Source organism: Apiospora marii (assembly GCF_038362585.1).
Source record: "Apiospora marii strain CBS 49790 chromosome Unknown utg000002l_segment0_segment0, whole genome shotgun sequence".
Lineage (NCBI taxonomy): Eukaryota > Fungi > Ascomycota > Sordariomycetes > Amphisphaeriales > Apiosporaceae > Apiospora > Apiospora marii.
This window is the reverse complement of record NW_027117373.1, coordinates 4,770,922-4,787,378: the sequence shown is the minus strand read 5'-3', so window position 1 is coordinate 4,787,378 and position 16,457 is coordinate 4,770,922. Positions and strand designations below refer to the sequence as shown.

Genomic DNA, 16,457 nt, shown 5'->3' with positions numbered 1-16,457 from the left:
GGCGATCCCCACGGTTTCGCCCACCCACTCGGCTTTTGCTCACTTCGCTTGCCACCACCACCCACCCCGCCAAGATGTAAGACAGGCAAAGCAGGCTGGCGGGTCATTGGCAAATCAGAAAAGAAAGCAGTATCTTTGCATCGGGCATATGCCACATGGCTGAACATAAGCGCGCGATTTTGGATCTCGCAGCTCACAAAAAGGACCCGACATACTGTCCAACGCAGTGTGTAATGCTGCCCGGGGCATTTATGGGGGGATGTGCCATTGCGCAGGCGGTGTCGCGCGCGCTAAAACAGAGGGAAACCATCCCCCCGGGACCTTAATCCTATTAATAGGCTTTGTCCAGTAAGGCATGTCAGCCGCACTCACGAGTCACGCTGTCGCATCTTGTTCGTCCGAACAATTCAACAACGACGACGCATTCACCCTTGGTTCTTTCCATTATAGATTATTTGTGGTAGGATATTCCAATATGCGAAATAGAGGATCGCGCGGTAGGCAATACATCCAATGGGCCTGCCCTTCCGCATTCTTTTAGCGTACACATCATCGGGCGAAGTCACTACATAGATGCCGGTGCAAGCTACATCTCCTCATAAATGGCAGTGCCTATAAGATTGCTCTGATGAACCACAGCAAGTGCTCACCTGCAGAATGGCATCTTCCATTTGCGGAAAATGGAATAGAACCCAATGGTATCGGGCTTGCCTAAGGTAGGTACTCTTGGTCAAGTCGATGGCTAAAAACAACCATAGCAGCAGCAGCGCTCTGTTTCATAACACTGCGGTGTAGAGTAGGTAGCTGCTTTGTCTGCCCACTTGAAGACGGCCTACCGACAACAGTCCCTTCCTTCTTCATGCCTTCCTCTTCGACTTTCGTAAGTAACCATGAACGTAACATCCCAAGAAAGAGCAAAATGAAATCCCGTTCGGCCCTAGGTAAGGTCCATATCAATCTCGTTTCGTTTGAATCGAAACCTGTTCCTCTTCTCTTCTTCATACGCACACACAAGAACTCCTGACGAACTGCTTTTGACACAATCTCGTCACAACTTCTACTTGATCCAGTTCTTGATCGGATCCACCATGTTTTCTGAAGCAACAGACTGGATTGCTGCCTCGTGCGGCATCTTCGCTGTCTCGCTTGCAGGTGTTACTCTCTACTTTGTCGTGCGTCAAAGTTGTTCCGTTGCTAGGGTACGTGTCGTTCCGGACATACCCTTGGTCTCAGTCGGTGTTGGGGGGAACAACACCCCTGCCGACCAGGTGCCTCCCGCGACCGAGTCTGGTAATGAGTCAACAACGGGACCCCAGGCTACCGAAGACCGGGGTGCACCTCGGCCCGTGTCAGCTGAGAACGCAACCGGTCCTACTACTGACCTTACTACGTCAGCGATTATGGTTGCAGATGGTGGCGACACCGTGGAAGCCAGCGACCAGGCGTCCCCGGAGCATGGTTCTCATGCGTTGACGGGCCAGACTGCCGAAGCCACCGAAACGTCTCGTCTACAAGCACCAGATGACGTTCCGTCAGGCGAGGCCCTCCGTTCTGGAAGTGAACAGAACATTCCGGAGGCGTCAGTTTCGAGTGGCATCAAGCCGTTAACACTCTTATGAGTGAGGGCGGTAAACGTTGGGTTGGGACCCCCGCGCGTTCCTGGCAACGAATGTCAGCATCCTTTTATTTCCTTGGGCTGGGATGGCACTTTACCTATGTGCAGCATTAGGGTTTTGCTATATGGCCCGTTATATTCTTATACTCCGACGACGAGAGGATACCTCAAGCCTAGTGGGCACGGTGTCGGGGTCGAGTAGCTGAACAGTGAAACCAGATTCCTCTCTTCATGTAAATAGCAATCGATAGCTGTAAATAATGGGACAATTGTAGATGCGCAAGTCACAAGCCTGATGGTGTGCGTCAATTCGTGATCTGTAGTAGCGTGTCGATGTGTCAATCCAAGCATGTGGACGCCGTGAGCGGGCGGCGAACCAACGAACCAACATGTTTTTCTATCTCTATCATCCAGTAATCTTGGCCCTGTATGGCAACGGTATGAGGCAGCATCAGGCAAGGCTCAGCTGGCTATCTCTGTGGGACTTTTACGTTTCCATGTCACCTGTTCGGGGCGTGTATAGGTATACACATCTTTACCATGGGAGAGAAGCCATCACGACCCATCTACTACATGATTGCTTGACAACGGAGAAGCTGCCGAATAAAAGGCAGATGCAGCATCATCAACGTATGGTATCCACACACTGCCTTGCTACTTCATGAGCATTTCACATTTTGACTCAACAGAGAGCCACAAAAGGTGAGCTCCTACCCACCGAGAGAAAAACCTTATGTGCCTGGAGATACCTGGGTTGCGCTGGAAATCAAACCGAGCCATCGAATCAATGCATGGGAGAAAATATCCAATTATCAACCACATCCACATGTACCTACGATTACACGGTTTAATCTCAACTGAATAACCAAGTAGAATCGAAGGAATAACTGACATTATTCCATTGGAAGCATCGTCATGAAGATGAGACTACCTTCGTTTTTCAAAAGAGTCAACGGGCAGAGAAAGGCGCAGCGTAGCGGCCAAGAGAGACATGTGCAGCTAGACGGAAACGGCCAGCATACGCAGACAAAAGAATCCCAGTCATACTCATACGTGTGTCCACCACCGCCCTACTACAGCAGCACGTCTACTCAGACACCTGAGCAAATCCCCAAGCCCAGCACACATCCGTCTGCCCATCCGCCTGCCCTGAAGACCGATCCGATCGATGCCTCGAAGCGCTCATGGAGAGACGTACCTGGCATGTACTACTCACCGTCGCTTGGAAAGCTGATTCCTTTTGACGCCAACAAGATGAAGCTATCAGACCCCGATATTTGGTCTTTGACATGGGCCAACAAGTTCAAGGACGCCCTGATCTGGCTAAACGATGACCATGTTGCCGGCTTCCACTTGTTCTTTCAGCATGCCCATCTGGCCATGAGCCGGCATTTCTACGGCTCCTCTTACGGAATCCCTCTGGACGCGCTCGTCGTGCATAAAGAGAGGACTTTCGGAAAGACGTGCATCTGGAGTCGCTCGCTGATACCCGCCATCATTGACGACGAGTTGTACCTGTATGTCCGGCACAGGGTGTTCCATCCCGGCAGGAGCCCCGAAGCGTTACACGAGGCATTCCGAGCGGAAAGCACGGAAGAATATGAGCCAAGGGTCCTATGTCCTTGTACCCACACCAACGACTTGACAATGAAGGAAATCGGGCGTCTTCTGAGCGACCCCTGGTGGGTGAAGATTGGGGAAATCGCCCTACCTCGCAAATCCTGCGGGCAGTGTCTTTCGGACTGGGATGTAACCATCGTCAGCGAAGGGACATTGGGATGGTATCTGGAGGTCGAGGCTTACCATCGACTGGGAAACTGCCGCGACCCTCTGGACTGGAAGTGGCGCAGCTTCGCCGGCCTTTTCAACCGGCAATACAAGGCGGAGAAAATACCAAAGAGGGCGGAGCTGGGGTACGCACCCGGCGCGGTGAAGGAAAGATGGAAGAAAGAGTTTCCCGGCACAGTCCCTCTATCGACCCCGACGCCAAATGATCGCTGAGCCGATTGTGGTTGTCGAGCCGGAATCTTCGTCCCGCCCACCGGCTGCAGTCCCTGCTGCGGCATCACACGTCGCTTGGCCGCCTAAGGTTGTCAAGTTCAAGTCTTCTCCTCGCTCCCCGTTCGGTCTTGCCTTTCATTGGCCCACCTAGGATGCGTGTGGCCAAAGTGGTACTGTAGTGTCGCCGCATAAGGATGTTCATGCAGAAAACTATAGCACGCTAGTGATTTTGGGGATCTCGCTCTTCTATAGGGCCATATCTGATATAACCTATGCCACCCCTCCACGTCTTTTTCAAATTCTTTATCGACTTGTTGAGCCCATCTTGAACAATATCATTAAATACCGTCCAAAATAAATGATGTGGGATCTCACCTAAAGCTGCTTCCTGCTAATTCCTAGTAACGGCCTCTCGTCGAGTCTGATGGTTTCGACGCTCCTGATTGCCGATAAAGATTTGGCGGAAAGCATGTTCGGGCGGGAGGTCCGTACATGCGATGGGTCGTCCCGTCCCTATCGCATGGAGATCCGCACCTGCAAGGTATACGGTAGCATCATCCCCCCTTTTTGGCTCCACGGCCGAAAATGCGGGGCTAGCGATAGCCGGACGTGGCATTGAGGGTGTGCACTCCCTCCTCCGCTCACTACATACTTTTGCACGTGTGGTTGACATGCTCTATCAACGTGATTCTCTTGTTATCTCTGTCTGGGTATCTCTGTTTGGGGTACTTCTGGGCAAACAGTCTGGAACATGGCAATCTTTGACTCTTCTTGGCCACTTTCGTTTTAGCCAATGCTGCTTTTATACTACTTGGGGCCTAGTATGTACATAGCTTGGCATTGATGTGACGATCATACAGTTTCAACTGTACGGGCCCAAGGCGTTCCTACCACACTCGCTCCTCAGTTTGGTGGAAAAGAACGGCCTAGAACAGACCGATAGCCGGCAAGGGCCAATGGCGTGCTCGTTGCATCCCCCCTCCCCCATCGAATCGCTGTGGCGAGTTCCGACGACCATGTGCTGCTATCTCCGACCCGCATGGTTGGTGCCGTATAGGGAACCAACGGCAGGCGGACGCGTTGCATCCTCGTGACCGTTTCCGCAGTGATTGACAAATCCTGATAAGACCGCGGTGTCGAAGGGGTCATGATGTGGATGGTATACTACCCGTGTGTCGGTTGACCCCTCCCTTTGGCCTCGGGGCGAAGTTCCAATCGTAGCGAGTCTCATCAACCGAGACCTATCGGCGGGAGGCCTTTGCGATCCATAAATCGGTCTAGATTCTCGGTTGGGAACAAAGTGTGGAAGGAAAAGCCGAGATTCGCGCGGGAAAGGATCGCCGTCGCAAGATTCAGTGTAGCCGCGACTGCCGTGCTGGGCGCCAAGAACCCCTGCAAAGGCTCTGCTCGGTCGGTCCACTATCATGATCTTGTTTATTGGCAGGAATGCGCTCGTCGCGGGAGTGTATATATTGAAGCCGCATGGCTGTCGGCGCAACTTGTTTCTAAGAGAAAAGCTGTCACGTCATCCTTCCCCACCGCTCCTACAAGCTATAGTCATCCACCATCATGCTTTTCAGCGCTGTCTGGTTATGGTCTGCTCTTACCGCTCCCATTCTCCTGTTCTTTGGCAGAATCGTGTACAATGTGTTCTTCCACCCCTTACGGAAGTTCCCAGGCCCAGCGATGGCGGGCGCTACCGGGCTCTGGAGGGCATACAGGGAGGTTCTGTTGAAACAAAACCTAGGCCAGGAGCTGCTTGAGCTACACAAACAATATGGTAAGACCAATTTTCAAGCACGTTGGATCTTGGTTGCCTAAAACGTCGAGGCAGGTGACATTGTTCGAGTATCGCCAAACGAAGTAAGTCCTGTCTGTGCTATCAACCCGGACGTTACTATACTAACAAGTTAAACCACAGCTGCATTTTGGGAATCCTACCGCATTCCATGAGATATATCACTTGACCAAGCGATGGGACAAAGACGACGAGCTGTACAACGTCACCGGCTTCAAATCCGGGTCGTTTGTATATCGAAAGTATGCCAAGGCCAAAGGTGGGTGAACAGCTTGATCAAGCCCTTTTCCCAGAATCATAGCTTACGCATCGAGTGCAATAGAACGGCGAGAGGTTCTCATGCCGATGTTCTCCAAGAAAGCCATACAGAACATTGAGGGTCTGGTATGGCAGAATGTGAGCATCCGTCTGCTGACTCTTTATCTCCCACGCGGTCCAACTAACCGGGCAACCAGGCCGCCAAGCTTGCCTCCGCCATCACCAAGATGAACGCGACCCAACAGTCCATCGACCTCCTCTTCGCCTTCCGCTCCTTCACCCTCGACACCATCATGTCCTTCACCTTCGGCAACAACATCGGCGCCCTCGACGCGCCCCAGTTCCGGGACCCCCTGATCCTCGGCATGGACGCCACCCTGCCGGCCCTCCCCCTCCTCAAGAACTTCAGCTGGGTCCGCAAGCTCACCTACGCCTTCCCGCCCACCCTGGTGATGCAGCTGCTGCCCAACGCCGACGCCATCGCGCCCCGCGTCTACCAGGTCCGCGACGTCATCCACCGCCAGCTGCAGGCGGTCCTCAACTCGCCCGAGAAGCTCGAGGACGCCCAGCACCAGACCATCTTCCACCGCATGCTCGACGCCCGCGCCTGGCGCACCAAGGTCGTCCCGGACCTCACCGAGCTGCACGACGAGGGCTTCACCCTCGTCTTCGCCGGGTCCAACACCGTCGCCGACACGCTGATCATGGGCCACTGGCACCTGCTGCGGAAGCCCGACCTGCTCCGGGCCCTGCGGGCGGAGCTGCTCACCGTCTGGCCGTCCCTGGCCGGGGGCGAGGCGTCGCGGCCGAGCCTCGCGGACCTCGAGGCCCTCCCGCTGCTGACCGCGACCGTCAAGGAGTCCCTCCGCTTCATCCCCTCGGGCGTGTCGCTGACCCGCGTCGTGCCGGCCCAGGGCGCCGTCATCTGCGGGCGGCACATCCCGGGGGGCGCCGCGGTGGGCATGGGGATCCTGCACGTGCACCAGTCCGAGGCCATCTTCGAGGACGCGCTCGACTTCAACCCGGCGCGGTGGCTGCCCGGCGAGCACAAGAAGGAGAAGAACCTGGAGCACTGGCTCGTGCCGTTCAGCCGGGGGCCCCGGGCGTGCTTTGGGGTGAACTTGTCCATGTGCGAGCTGTATATCGCGTACGCGACTATGCTGCGGCACTTCGATATGAGCCTCGACGGGACTACGGAGGAGGACATGCAGTGGCGGGAGTGCATTGCGGCGGCGTATCCGCGGCGGCATCTGCACGCGTGGTGTAGCCCTGCCGAGGCTTGAGGGTGTCTATTTGGAGGGTCTTGTAGGCTTATGTTGCCTTAGTTCTAGTTAATATACCACTTAATCACATCAGTCATGACTCATCTGCTGGTTGGATCCATGTCGGAGACGGAATGTATTTATATGAGACTTGGTTTCAAGATGAGCGCCAAGGTGGCTGTGAAAGCTGTGATAAGTATATGCTTAGCCCCCTGCTCGGATCTTGGCTCAAGCTTGCTCAGGTACAGCCTAAGTTACATCTCGCGCGATTTTATGTCATGTTGTTTTTTGACTGTTTGGACTGTTCCATGACTGTCGTCCTACTTAACACACAGCCTTCCCCGACTATATTCAATTGCCCAATGATGATAATTGGTCGTCTTAGATGGACCAGGGTCAAATGCCTCGAACAAGATCAGTTAGGCGAACTCATCTGTAAGTGTGGTGCAGGTGGCGCTTGCGCAAAGCCGGCGAGGGGTTTATCGTGTTCAATACGTCCTTGCCCTGCCCCTTTTTCATAAGATCGTGGACTAGGTCGCCTGTCTTCCTTTGGGGGCTGCTGTATGCGACACCACGGCGCTAAGTCGAGCACTGTAAGTTGAAACAGACGATCGCATCGATAATCGGCCGGTAGTGATACGTACAGCGAATTGAATCCAGCTCGGGCGACGTGAAGGTGGCGGGAGCCTCGGGGTTCGTATTTCGCCGGCCCGTCTCATAAGATGCACCCAGCATACACGGCATTGCATGAAAGGGGCTAGCGGGCCACGAACAGGCTTGCTATTCACATCAATGGTGACGAAAGGGCGACGAAAAGATGCGACATAGATAGAATATACTCGCAAGATAGTAATAGAAGAGCAGTTTTGCGATCATGTTAAAAGAGAGGCGGGATGAGATGCGGCTCAATCTGCCATCAATTGGAGCAGCCCAGTGCTACTTTTAACGACCACCATCTGCACCGGAGCCAAGCGCGGCATCTCAAGCCACGCAATGTATTTCATGCACCGAAGGGTACTCAGTTCAACAAGCCTTTCTTCGCCTGTTTCGGCAATGCTCATTGCCTCAATCCTTCCATGCAAAGCATCCTCTAGTATTGACGGGCATCAAGAGTCTGACGTCCGTTGTGTGTCGTGGTGACAAAATGCTGCTCCAGTCCTGCGAGATGTGTGCTCTCTCAATGGTCCGTCTACCTGCGACCAAGGCCAAGGCCAAGATTCCGAAATCAAACGGGTTTTAAGTTGGCTGCCTACGACGGCACTTCCCTTAACACCAAACACCAATTGAAAGACCATAGCCACCAACGCCATGAAGTTGTCGAGGCTTGGTGGCTTGTCGGACGAGCAAGGGAGCTGGGAAATTAGCACAATTTCTTTTGGAGCCAGCCACCAGTCACCAAGGCCTCGCAGTGGCCTGAACTTTGAAGGGAGGCCCTAGCGCATGAAACCCGAGAGGTCGCATAAAGCCAACGACCTTCCCACCTCGACATCGTCCCGGACTCTTCTTCTTTCTTTCCGTATCAAACGTCAAACGCCTGTTATGCTGCCCCTCAATACATCTCGACCCGACCCATTTTCATCCAATTGACAGCAGCACTCAGCAGTCATGGAATCAATTGCGCAGTCCGCTTCTCCCTCTTCCGTGCCCGCGAAGCGCGTCAACTCTGACACGGGCCACCGTGACAGCAAGAAGACGCGTCGAGTCATTGACAACAGGTAACGTGGATACCCGTCAAGCACTCATTCTCCCAACTCGACGATACAAGGCCGGTCTTATTGTTCCCACGGATCTCAGGGTTAAAGAGCCATTTTGAGTGTTATGCTTTTATTGTTCCTACGGTGGCCATGGGCTCGAGCGGTGCCTTCTACCTTCGCGGTGTCGGTGCCACTCCAGCCTGGACGCCCCTTTTTGTGTCTTACTCTGTGGGTTGCCGATGATCACACGATCTCGGCGAGGTGCTGCAGCAATGCTAGTATCCTACGCTTCAAGCAAAGCCTCTTCAACCCGCGCCCTCGGCGGCTCTTGAAGAGTGCGATGCACTCTGGAAAGATCATCTTGCCCGATCCGTGCTGTCTTGGTAGACCTAATGTGTCCTGTCCTTGCTACGCTGGTGAACGCAATGGTCAATTGTACCGTTCGGCTGCGATGAGGATGCTGACTCACGTCGCCATTCTCTTCAACGCTGGGCACTCGCTCCTTGACATACTCGACCTGACAGGATGGTGCAAACCGGAGCCTGCTCACAGTAGAGGAGTCATACTAGAAATCTTTATACTCCGATGTACTCGACCTGGCGAAAGGGCGTTACTCGCCGCTTGCCAGCGTTCAGACATCAATCGAGCCGCTGTGCTTTGACGTATTGCCAGGGACCAATGTGGCAAAGGCTGCTACGGTCCTCAGAGCGACGCTCATATACGGCCAGCAAATATACTACAGCCTTACAAGATGAGGCGGAAACATCACGCGTTCCCCAGGAACGATCGTGTTTCCCCTTGTCCTGGCCATACTACATAGGAGGCGTCTTCGAACCCTGCTCGAGCACCAAGATGGGACATGTTCCTACTCGCGTGACGGGTGGAGGTGGCAAGCGCCTCCGTACATACTCTACAGGACCTTCACGGTTCCGCCTTACTCTCTGCCGGACCTTCATGGTTCCGTGCCTCCTCTTCCGGGCCTTCATGGTTCCGCGTTGTCTCCGGACCTTCATGGCTCCGCGTACTCTCTTCCGGGCCTTCAAGGTTCCGCGCTCTACTGTCTACATGGACTTTCGTGGTCCAGCCAATTGTCTATATGAACCTTTATGGTTCAACATTGTGGGAGAACTTCATTGTTCAATCGGAATTGCGAGGGAGGTGGTAATTCGTGTCAAACTAGGATAGCTCTTGCGCGAAATCACCTTCGACAGCCAAGTCCTCCGAGACACAGCGTGAGCAGAGACGTGGGTGCGGCATTCGGTGCAAGAGCCCAGAGCTCTTGTTAGATGTCACACTCATGCTATCTGTATGTTGCAGTCGTTCGGTAGGCATTATAGCTCTTGCAGTGGCATGCGATAGCTGAGGAGTGGGGTTCTGATGGGACATCACTGGTGTCTCCCAGTTTCCCATGGAAGGCATACGCATCCCGTGGGAAGGCACAGTAGCTTGTGTGTAACTACCAAGCTGCGACGACACTAGCACCTTCTTCTCGGAGAAATGCTAGGCAGGCAAGCAGGTCCGGCAGCAATGGAAAACCGTTCTCAGACTGGTTCCGTGCGAAAGGTAACTGTCGACAGAGGGACAAACGTCAGAGGGCTTTTGTGTCCTTGTCTTCCGTGCTTCGCCTCGACAGCAGCTGTGTGGGACTCGTGCCTACTCAGCTCTGTTTATCTTGGTCGACGTATGTACTTCACGGTACATGCGTCATAAAGTGTTCCTTTTTTGAATTGTTCCCGATTCAGGTCTTTCGAGATGCAAATCTCGTCGACCCGCGACATTGCTTGATCACCGACCCCCGGAGGTTTTGTCGCTGCCATAGCGAGACTGCTTCGCGCAAGCAACTCCTCGGTGCGTGGCGATCCGAAGGGAAAGGCGGTTAAGCTCTTAACAATTGTTGATGTGCTGTTTCGGAGACGAAAGCCATCGCAACCCACAGCGGCCGTGCCGCTGTGTCTTGGGCCCTCCCGTGCCTCAAACCTATTTGCTTTGTCATGTGGGCTAATGAAGTACAGTGCTTTCGGTGACGACCGATTCACCGACGCTGTTGTCAAGTGCGGCGGGCAGACTTGGAATGTCCACCGCGTCATTGTTTGCCGCGAGTCGGAGTGGTTCGAAAAGGCGCTCGGCGGCAACTTCATCGAGGCCTCCAACCGAGTCATCGAGTTTTCCGACGACTTCCACTTCGAACCGAGCGATGTGGAGAAGGTGCTGCGATACATCTACTCCGGAGGTGAGCCCAGTCACTGATCCACGTTGTCCTGGTTCTGGGGGGTTCGCTTGGCTTGCTAACACGGGCGTGCTGTGTCAGAGGACCCGGCTGCCAACATCTCGCCCGAAGAGTCAACATACGCGAGCCAATTGGTCGGTCTCTATGAATTGGCCGACTACTTCGCCATCGGGTTCCGCGACCAGGCCCTGGAGTACCTGCAACAATATCTGGAGAAAGTGGCGAGGGACGTGCAGCATCGTTACCTCTCCAAGGTCATGGGGTTCAAGATGGATAAGAAGCGCATGAAGGTCTTCGAGGACTGCGAGCTCAGCAACATCATCTGCGGCGCCTCCGCCGCCTTCCGATACGGGTTGGACAGGGACAACGTGCTGCAGAAGGCCTTCACCTCCTTCGTCAACGCCACGTGCTACCTCGCCCTGACCGACTGCAACTTCATCCGTCGCATGGGCGAGGCCTCCGACTTCGCCGTCGCCATCCTGCAGGAGCGCCACCAGCACGGCGGCTGGCTGCCCGTGGCGCGCTACGCGCCCAAGGAGTGTGAGGTGTGCAAGGAGAAGCTCGAGGCTATCTTCGATCAGCGTGGGGATCGGTACGCGAGGATTTGGATGCGCAACGCAGAGGTCCTGGGCCGGTGCAGCCGGTGCCAGGACAATTTGGAAGAGCAACGCAGGGATGAGTTTAGAGCCAAGAAGGCGGCGGCTTCTACGACTGCTGCCACCGCTGCGGACGAGGTTGAAGCTGCTCCCGCTGTCGCTGATGATGGGGCCAACGTCGGTGGTATTTGAGGAATTTGGGCTAGAGACTGCGGGAGTAGGGTTGGGATGGTGGGTCTTCACCTCATGGGAAATGTTTGTTTGGGCAGAGGGGCATGTGGGATTCAATCATGTACAGTCTGACCATTGACCATTGGCAATACACATATCGCGCGTCCAACTATTCCGCTTCTCATGGCCATTCGTATGTGTTCTTGATTGATCATGACTGCCTTGATTGTACACTTAGCCAAGAGAATGTGTTCCGCGATCCAGCTTGTGACTCCTAAACAGATGTTTTCTGTTGTCATCAAAAGATGATGTGACGAAAGCTATGGATTCATCAATCTCGCACCGGGGTAGTTTCTCAGTGGTGGTCCTACGCGAACAAGCCGACGATCACGGCGAGAAGGGCGGCGTCCGTCGACCTTTCACCACAGCGCGTCGCTTGGGCGGGCAAGTGTCATACATAATCAACCAACTCTTCATGATTGGTAGAGACCAGAGAGACTTCGAAGCAATGAGAGAAACCCGGATTGAAGATGTCAATTGCACCCCGTGGATCTGACTACAAATTGCAATTGAAGCTATAGGCGATTTGAACCAGATGGGCGACTGGTTAAGGGAGATATACGGTCGGGGTAGGTTTCCGTGGTCATTTGGCTGATACTTTTTCTCCCAATCCAGACGATTTGGAACAAGAGCTATCCCATAGTCCAGTCCAGCTCTTTAGATTCAGATGCTCTCAACGTTACAGTACCCAACATCACCACGGCTCGTTCCGTGTAGACGTGAGAATAGAGAAAACATTCAATTCGACGAGGCGTTGGAAGAGCGCGAGCGATGCCGCACTCACGAATTTGATGCACATCAGGCGTTAGACGAACGAGGCCATGCGCGAAGAAAGCCACAATTGTACAAACCACATGCATAATCCATCATGTTTCGCGGAGAATAAAATTGATGGATGGAACATTGAAGTTCCCCCATCCATCCTGTGGCGACGAGATACGCTGGTTACTAACATGATAGATCGCCATCGTTGGTGCGCGCACGATTAAGAACGTTTCGACAGGTTTCGATCACGATGAGGGAAAGTAAACGAGGTGCATAGCTTTTGGAAAGCCATTGCTCAAGTCGATACGTATGACTACATTCGTCCCGAGGTTGCCGCGACATTGGTCCACATTCGCGCCTTCAAGGAAGCCTACCATGTTGCTGGACCAAAGGTTTCGCCTTCAGGAACAGTCTTCAGCCAACCTGTGTACGAAGCGTCCTGTGTCAAAGGGGTTAGCTACTCTCATCCAGCCCAAGCAAGACAACATCAAGATGAAGACTCAGAAGTCAACTTACCACCGTGTTGTAGATGTCAACGTTGCCCCACCATTGAGGGATCTTCACATTTGGCAGTGTGATAGCGAAGAAGATGACAGCGGTCGAGATGACCAGTCCGGCATCCAGGCCCGCCGCCGTCAGGTAGTTGTAAGTACGCCACCAGCCGTTCCAGCGCTTCTTAATCCAGTAGTTGAAGATGAGACCGAAGATGGCCCAGGTCGAGAACGACAAGGGGGTAGCCGGCGGTAGCCAGGACATGGCACCCAGCATGATCGGAGCGTTGAAGTGATGCATATGGGGAACACGCAATTTTCGGATCAAAACCCATAGCAAGACCGGCAATCCCGCCCCAACCAGCCAGAACCAGTTGAACTTGGCATAGATTGATCCGGGCCCAAACATGCGCTGCGGTCCGATGACTCCCCACACGATGGACGAGGAGAAGAAAGCTCGTCCATTGGGGCAAGTGAAATGATCCTTTTGATCGCTGTTTTGGTGTCAGCAGGAGGGTTTAATGGGTTGGAACAGAAACGACAGGTGCAACTTACTTGGCACAAACATTGGGAATGTTGCCCAGGGTCCAATTCATCACCGCAATCTGGACGAAGGCCGCCCAGATAGTGGCCATGACTTGACACCAGAATGTCACTTTCGGTGGAATCTTCATATAATGGGCCAACTTGAGGTCACCGCTATACGTCTGATGCGATACAAGAGTTAGCTTTCATTTCCTCGAGCATGAGGGAGGGGGCTGCGGAAACTGACCTGAGCTTGGCCGAGAGTGATAGTACTGAAGACCTTGAACATCATAACACCGATAGGCCGTCCGGGGATCATGAAGCCGGCCAGGAAGGGTGAAATCACATTGAGCGATAAGTAGATGTTCGAGATACCCAATATCATGCAAGTAGGTACGATGAACACCAGAGCAAGCAGGATCGACACAAAGAATGCCCACTATTCAACGTCAGTTTTTAGCAGGTTGAACTCATGTCCCTACCATTGGACGCCTCAATATATATGATGTTTCTTTCTTCGCGTGGGCAACGGTGGATGAGGGATTATCCTGTGGAGGAGGGAGCTTACCCAAGGCAGTTGTGAGTTGTAGCCGAGAACCGTACCAAGACCCATGGCAATGGAGCCGACGAAGAGCATGAGGTACCACCAGTCGGGTGCGTCTTGGTACTTCTTCATCAATCGCAGGTGGATATCAGGTTCCTGGTTCCGTGCCGCTTTGAAACGATACCAAATCTCCTTACCGTGGAACAATCCGATGTGCACAAGAGCCGCGGTCAGAGCTGCGAAGGACAAGCCGTAGTTCAAGGCAAATGCCGGTGGTAGGAAAAGGGGCGAGTAGTCCTTGTATTTGGCTACGTCGAAGGTGAAGCCGCTACCCAAGATTCGACTGACATTGTAGGCCTGCTGGGTGTTGTCATACGTCTGGGCTGTTACCATGGGCAGGTAATCGGAGTAAATCGCGCCCGAGTATGTGATGCCGATGGTGGTGAGTATGACGAAGAAGAAGAGTCCGAATAGGGTATTGATGTGCGAGTGTGTGGGCGAAAGCAGGGGGTCTTGCAGGTACGCAGAGACGTAAGTCCAGTCAAACGTGATGGGGATGAGACTGAGTCCAGTGACACCGCCAAAGAGCTGGTTCAGCACTACGTTGTCTGGTCGGATCCAAGTGACGAAAGCGAAGACGGACAGGCCTTGAAATAGCACAGCGGGAATCCAATAGTAGCAGAACATGCCACCAGTGACGAGAAAAAAGTATCGATAGCGACTGATGTACCATCCGTTAGTACTGACGCCGTCGCTCTTGCTCTTGTCATGCAATGCGTAGAACAAGGCCGTATTCGAGAATTGGTTGGGCCACATCATAGCCGACGGCCAGACCAGGAATCGTCGGAATACCCCTGAGAGAGCTATGCCGATAAGCTGGGAGCTCAAGGTGAACAGCAGCGAGAATCCCCATCCCAGGTTGATGTCGTAGAACGGCTTGCCCTGCAACGCCAGCAGCGCATCGGTGCTGTAGGCATAGCTTATGCAAACGTTGGACATCAGAACGATGACAACATGTTCCTTGATGTTGAACGGCCCCGTGTTGAGAGTCCATCGAAGCCCGAAAGTATTGAAGACTCGAGTTGGCATCACTTTGGCCCATATACAGCCGACAGGGTAAACCAAGAGCAGGATAACGAGGGCAGGGAAGCTAATGGCAGGGCTCCGCATACTCAGGAACATGTTGAGGCCACTGCCTAAGGTGACGAAGATGAAGCCGAGAATCCAGGCGCGGACGGTGTTGGCGACTTCCTCTCCATCAGTGTTACGTACGGCGGCCCGAACCTCTTCGTACGGGGAGTTCTCGGTGAACATGGCATCGACTGCCAAGATGTCATCGACGTTGCCATGTTCAATGGCTTTCCTGGCGGCTTCGAGCTTGTCCTGTGGCAGATTGGGGTCGAATTGATGGTCGTTTATGATCTTTTCCAAATCTTCTGCTGCTGCTGTAACGCGTAGACCAGAGTCGCCTTTAGCAGGCTCTGGGGAACTGTGGTCCGACTCATGACCGGTAGGATGGATCTCGATTGGAGAGGCAGCTGCGCCCTCCTCTTTGCTGAAAGGCAACCGCATGGCTACCTGTTTGAAGAAGGTTTTGGACCATTTACTGCGTCTCGAGAAGTTTGGCAGCCTCCGGTAGAGGCTCTTGGTGAGCACAGATGGATCTACAGAACAATTATGTGCTCAGTGAAATCGGTCTGCAAGCCGGCAAGGCCAATGCAAGACTGCAAGTATCGCCCATCATTTCGCCTCTTCTTCGCGGGATAGCGCTACCCCGACAGTTCTGGGTCCACAAATTGGCGACAGGGTTAGGCTGATACGGACGCATTTCGCGAATCCCCCTTGGCCATTCGTGGAAGGTGACAAGACGCACCTGGTCCGTTGGCGGGTCGTTGCTGGGTAAGTTTCTTCGGTCATAACCGGCAATGGCCATCCGATCTCCTGCTAGGTACAACCAAGCATTATCGGTGGAAACGAATGTCATTGGCGAAAGCTTCGTCGGGACGATTGGACGACTTGGCATTCTGCTTGGAGAGGGAGGGTCCCCCGCTTCGTACGACTGCTGATGTGAGAGATCGACAGACATTCCGAGACATGGCTTTTTGCCTGGATAGATACACGATGAACGGTAGCAACTGTAGAAGGCGGTGGATAGACTCATATATGTTGTTGGTTCTATGAGTCTGGTCTGCCTCATGGCTGAGAAATTGACGGACTGTGGCCCTGTTGATTGATGGATGTTGAACATGAGTCGGGTATAAGGATTGGTAGGTACCTATCTCTACGTGCCCCTCTGTTAGCCTGTCCCTTATCCCTCCGCATGCACTAATGGGCAATCCGCCCGGCACCCACCCACTACCCCAGGGTTCTAGAGTCTTGGCGACCAACCAAACTTGACCCAAAAGGGCGTCTTCAATTTCTTGATTGCCTTACTCGACGAATGCGTTAAT

General features: G+C 53.6%; 6 protein-coding genes across 6 annotated transcripts; 5 read left to right on the top strand and 1 right to left on the bottom strand.

Moving 5' to 3' along the window:
- Window positions 1–1,088: 1,088 nt before the first annotated feature.
- PG985_003205 (uncharacterized protein) lies at window positions 1,089–1,619 on the top strand (the record flags this gene model as incomplete). Its single annotated transcript, XM_066822974.1, has 1 exon — window positions 1,089–1,619. The coding sequence occupies one exon, from the start codon at window positions 1,089–1,091 to the stop codon at window positions 1,617–1,619; it is 531 nt and encodes a 176-aa protein (XP_066690406.1).
- A 911-nt stretch (window positions 1,620–2,530) lies between these two features.
- On the top strand, window positions 2,531–3,616 carry PG985_003204 (uncharacterized protein; the record flags this gene model as incomplete). The annotated part of the gene is made up of 1 exon (XM_066822973.1): window positions 2,531–3,616. One exon carries the CDS (start codon window positions 2,531–2,533, stop codon window positions 3,614–3,616), a length of 1,086 nt encoding a protein of 361 aa, XP_066690405.1.
- A 1,569-nt stretch (window positions 3,617–5,185) lies between these two features.
- Window positions 5,186–6,955, top strand: PG985_003203 (Cytochrome P450 monooxygenase yanH; the record flags this gene model as incomplete). The annotated part of the gene is made up of 5 exons (XM_066822972.1): window positions 5,186–5,396; window positions 5,451–5,479; window positions 5,538–5,673; window positions 5,737–5,810; window positions 5,870–6,955. The coding sequence occupies 5 exons, from the start codon at window positions 5,186–5,188 to the stop codon at window positions 6,953–6,955; spliced, it is 1,536 nt and encodes a 511-aa protein (XP_066690404.1).
- Window positions 6,956–8,539: 1,584 nt separating this feature from the next.
- Window positions 8,540–9,015, top strand: PG985_003202 (uncharacterized protein; the record flags this gene model as incomplete). Its single annotated transcript, XM_066822971.1, has 3 exons — window positions 8,540–8,649; window positions 8,700–8,856; window positions 8,908–9,015. 3 exons carry the CDS (start codon window positions 8,540–8,542, stop codon window positions 9,013–9,015), a joined length of 375 nt encoding a protein of 124 aa, XP_066690403.1.
- A 1,614-nt stretch (window positions 9,016–10,629) lies between these two features.
- PG985_003201 (BTB/POZ domain protein) lies at window positions 10,630–11,643 on the top strand (the record flags this gene model as incomplete). The annotated part of the gene is made up of 2 exons (XM_066822970.1): window positions 10,630–10,858; window positions 10,937–11,643. The coding sequence occupies 2 exons, from the start codon at window positions 10,630–10,632 to the stop codon at window positions 11,641–11,643; spliced, it is 936 nt and encodes a 311-aa protein (XP_066690402.1).
- Window positions 11,644–12,817: 1,174 nt separating this feature from the next.
- PG985_003200 (OPT family small oligopeptide transporter) lies at window positions 12,818–15,579 on the bottom strand (the record flags this gene model as incomplete). Its single annotated transcript, XM_066822969.1, has 5 exons — window positions 12,818–12,886; window positions 12,964–13,432; window positions 13,494–13,645; window positions 13,711–13,902; window positions 14,032–15,579. 5 exons carry the CDS (start codon window positions 15,577–15,579, stop codon window positions 12,818–12,820), a joined length of 2,430 nt encoding a protein of 809 aa, XP_066690401.1.
- Window positions 15,580–16,457: the final 878 nt, after the last annotated feature.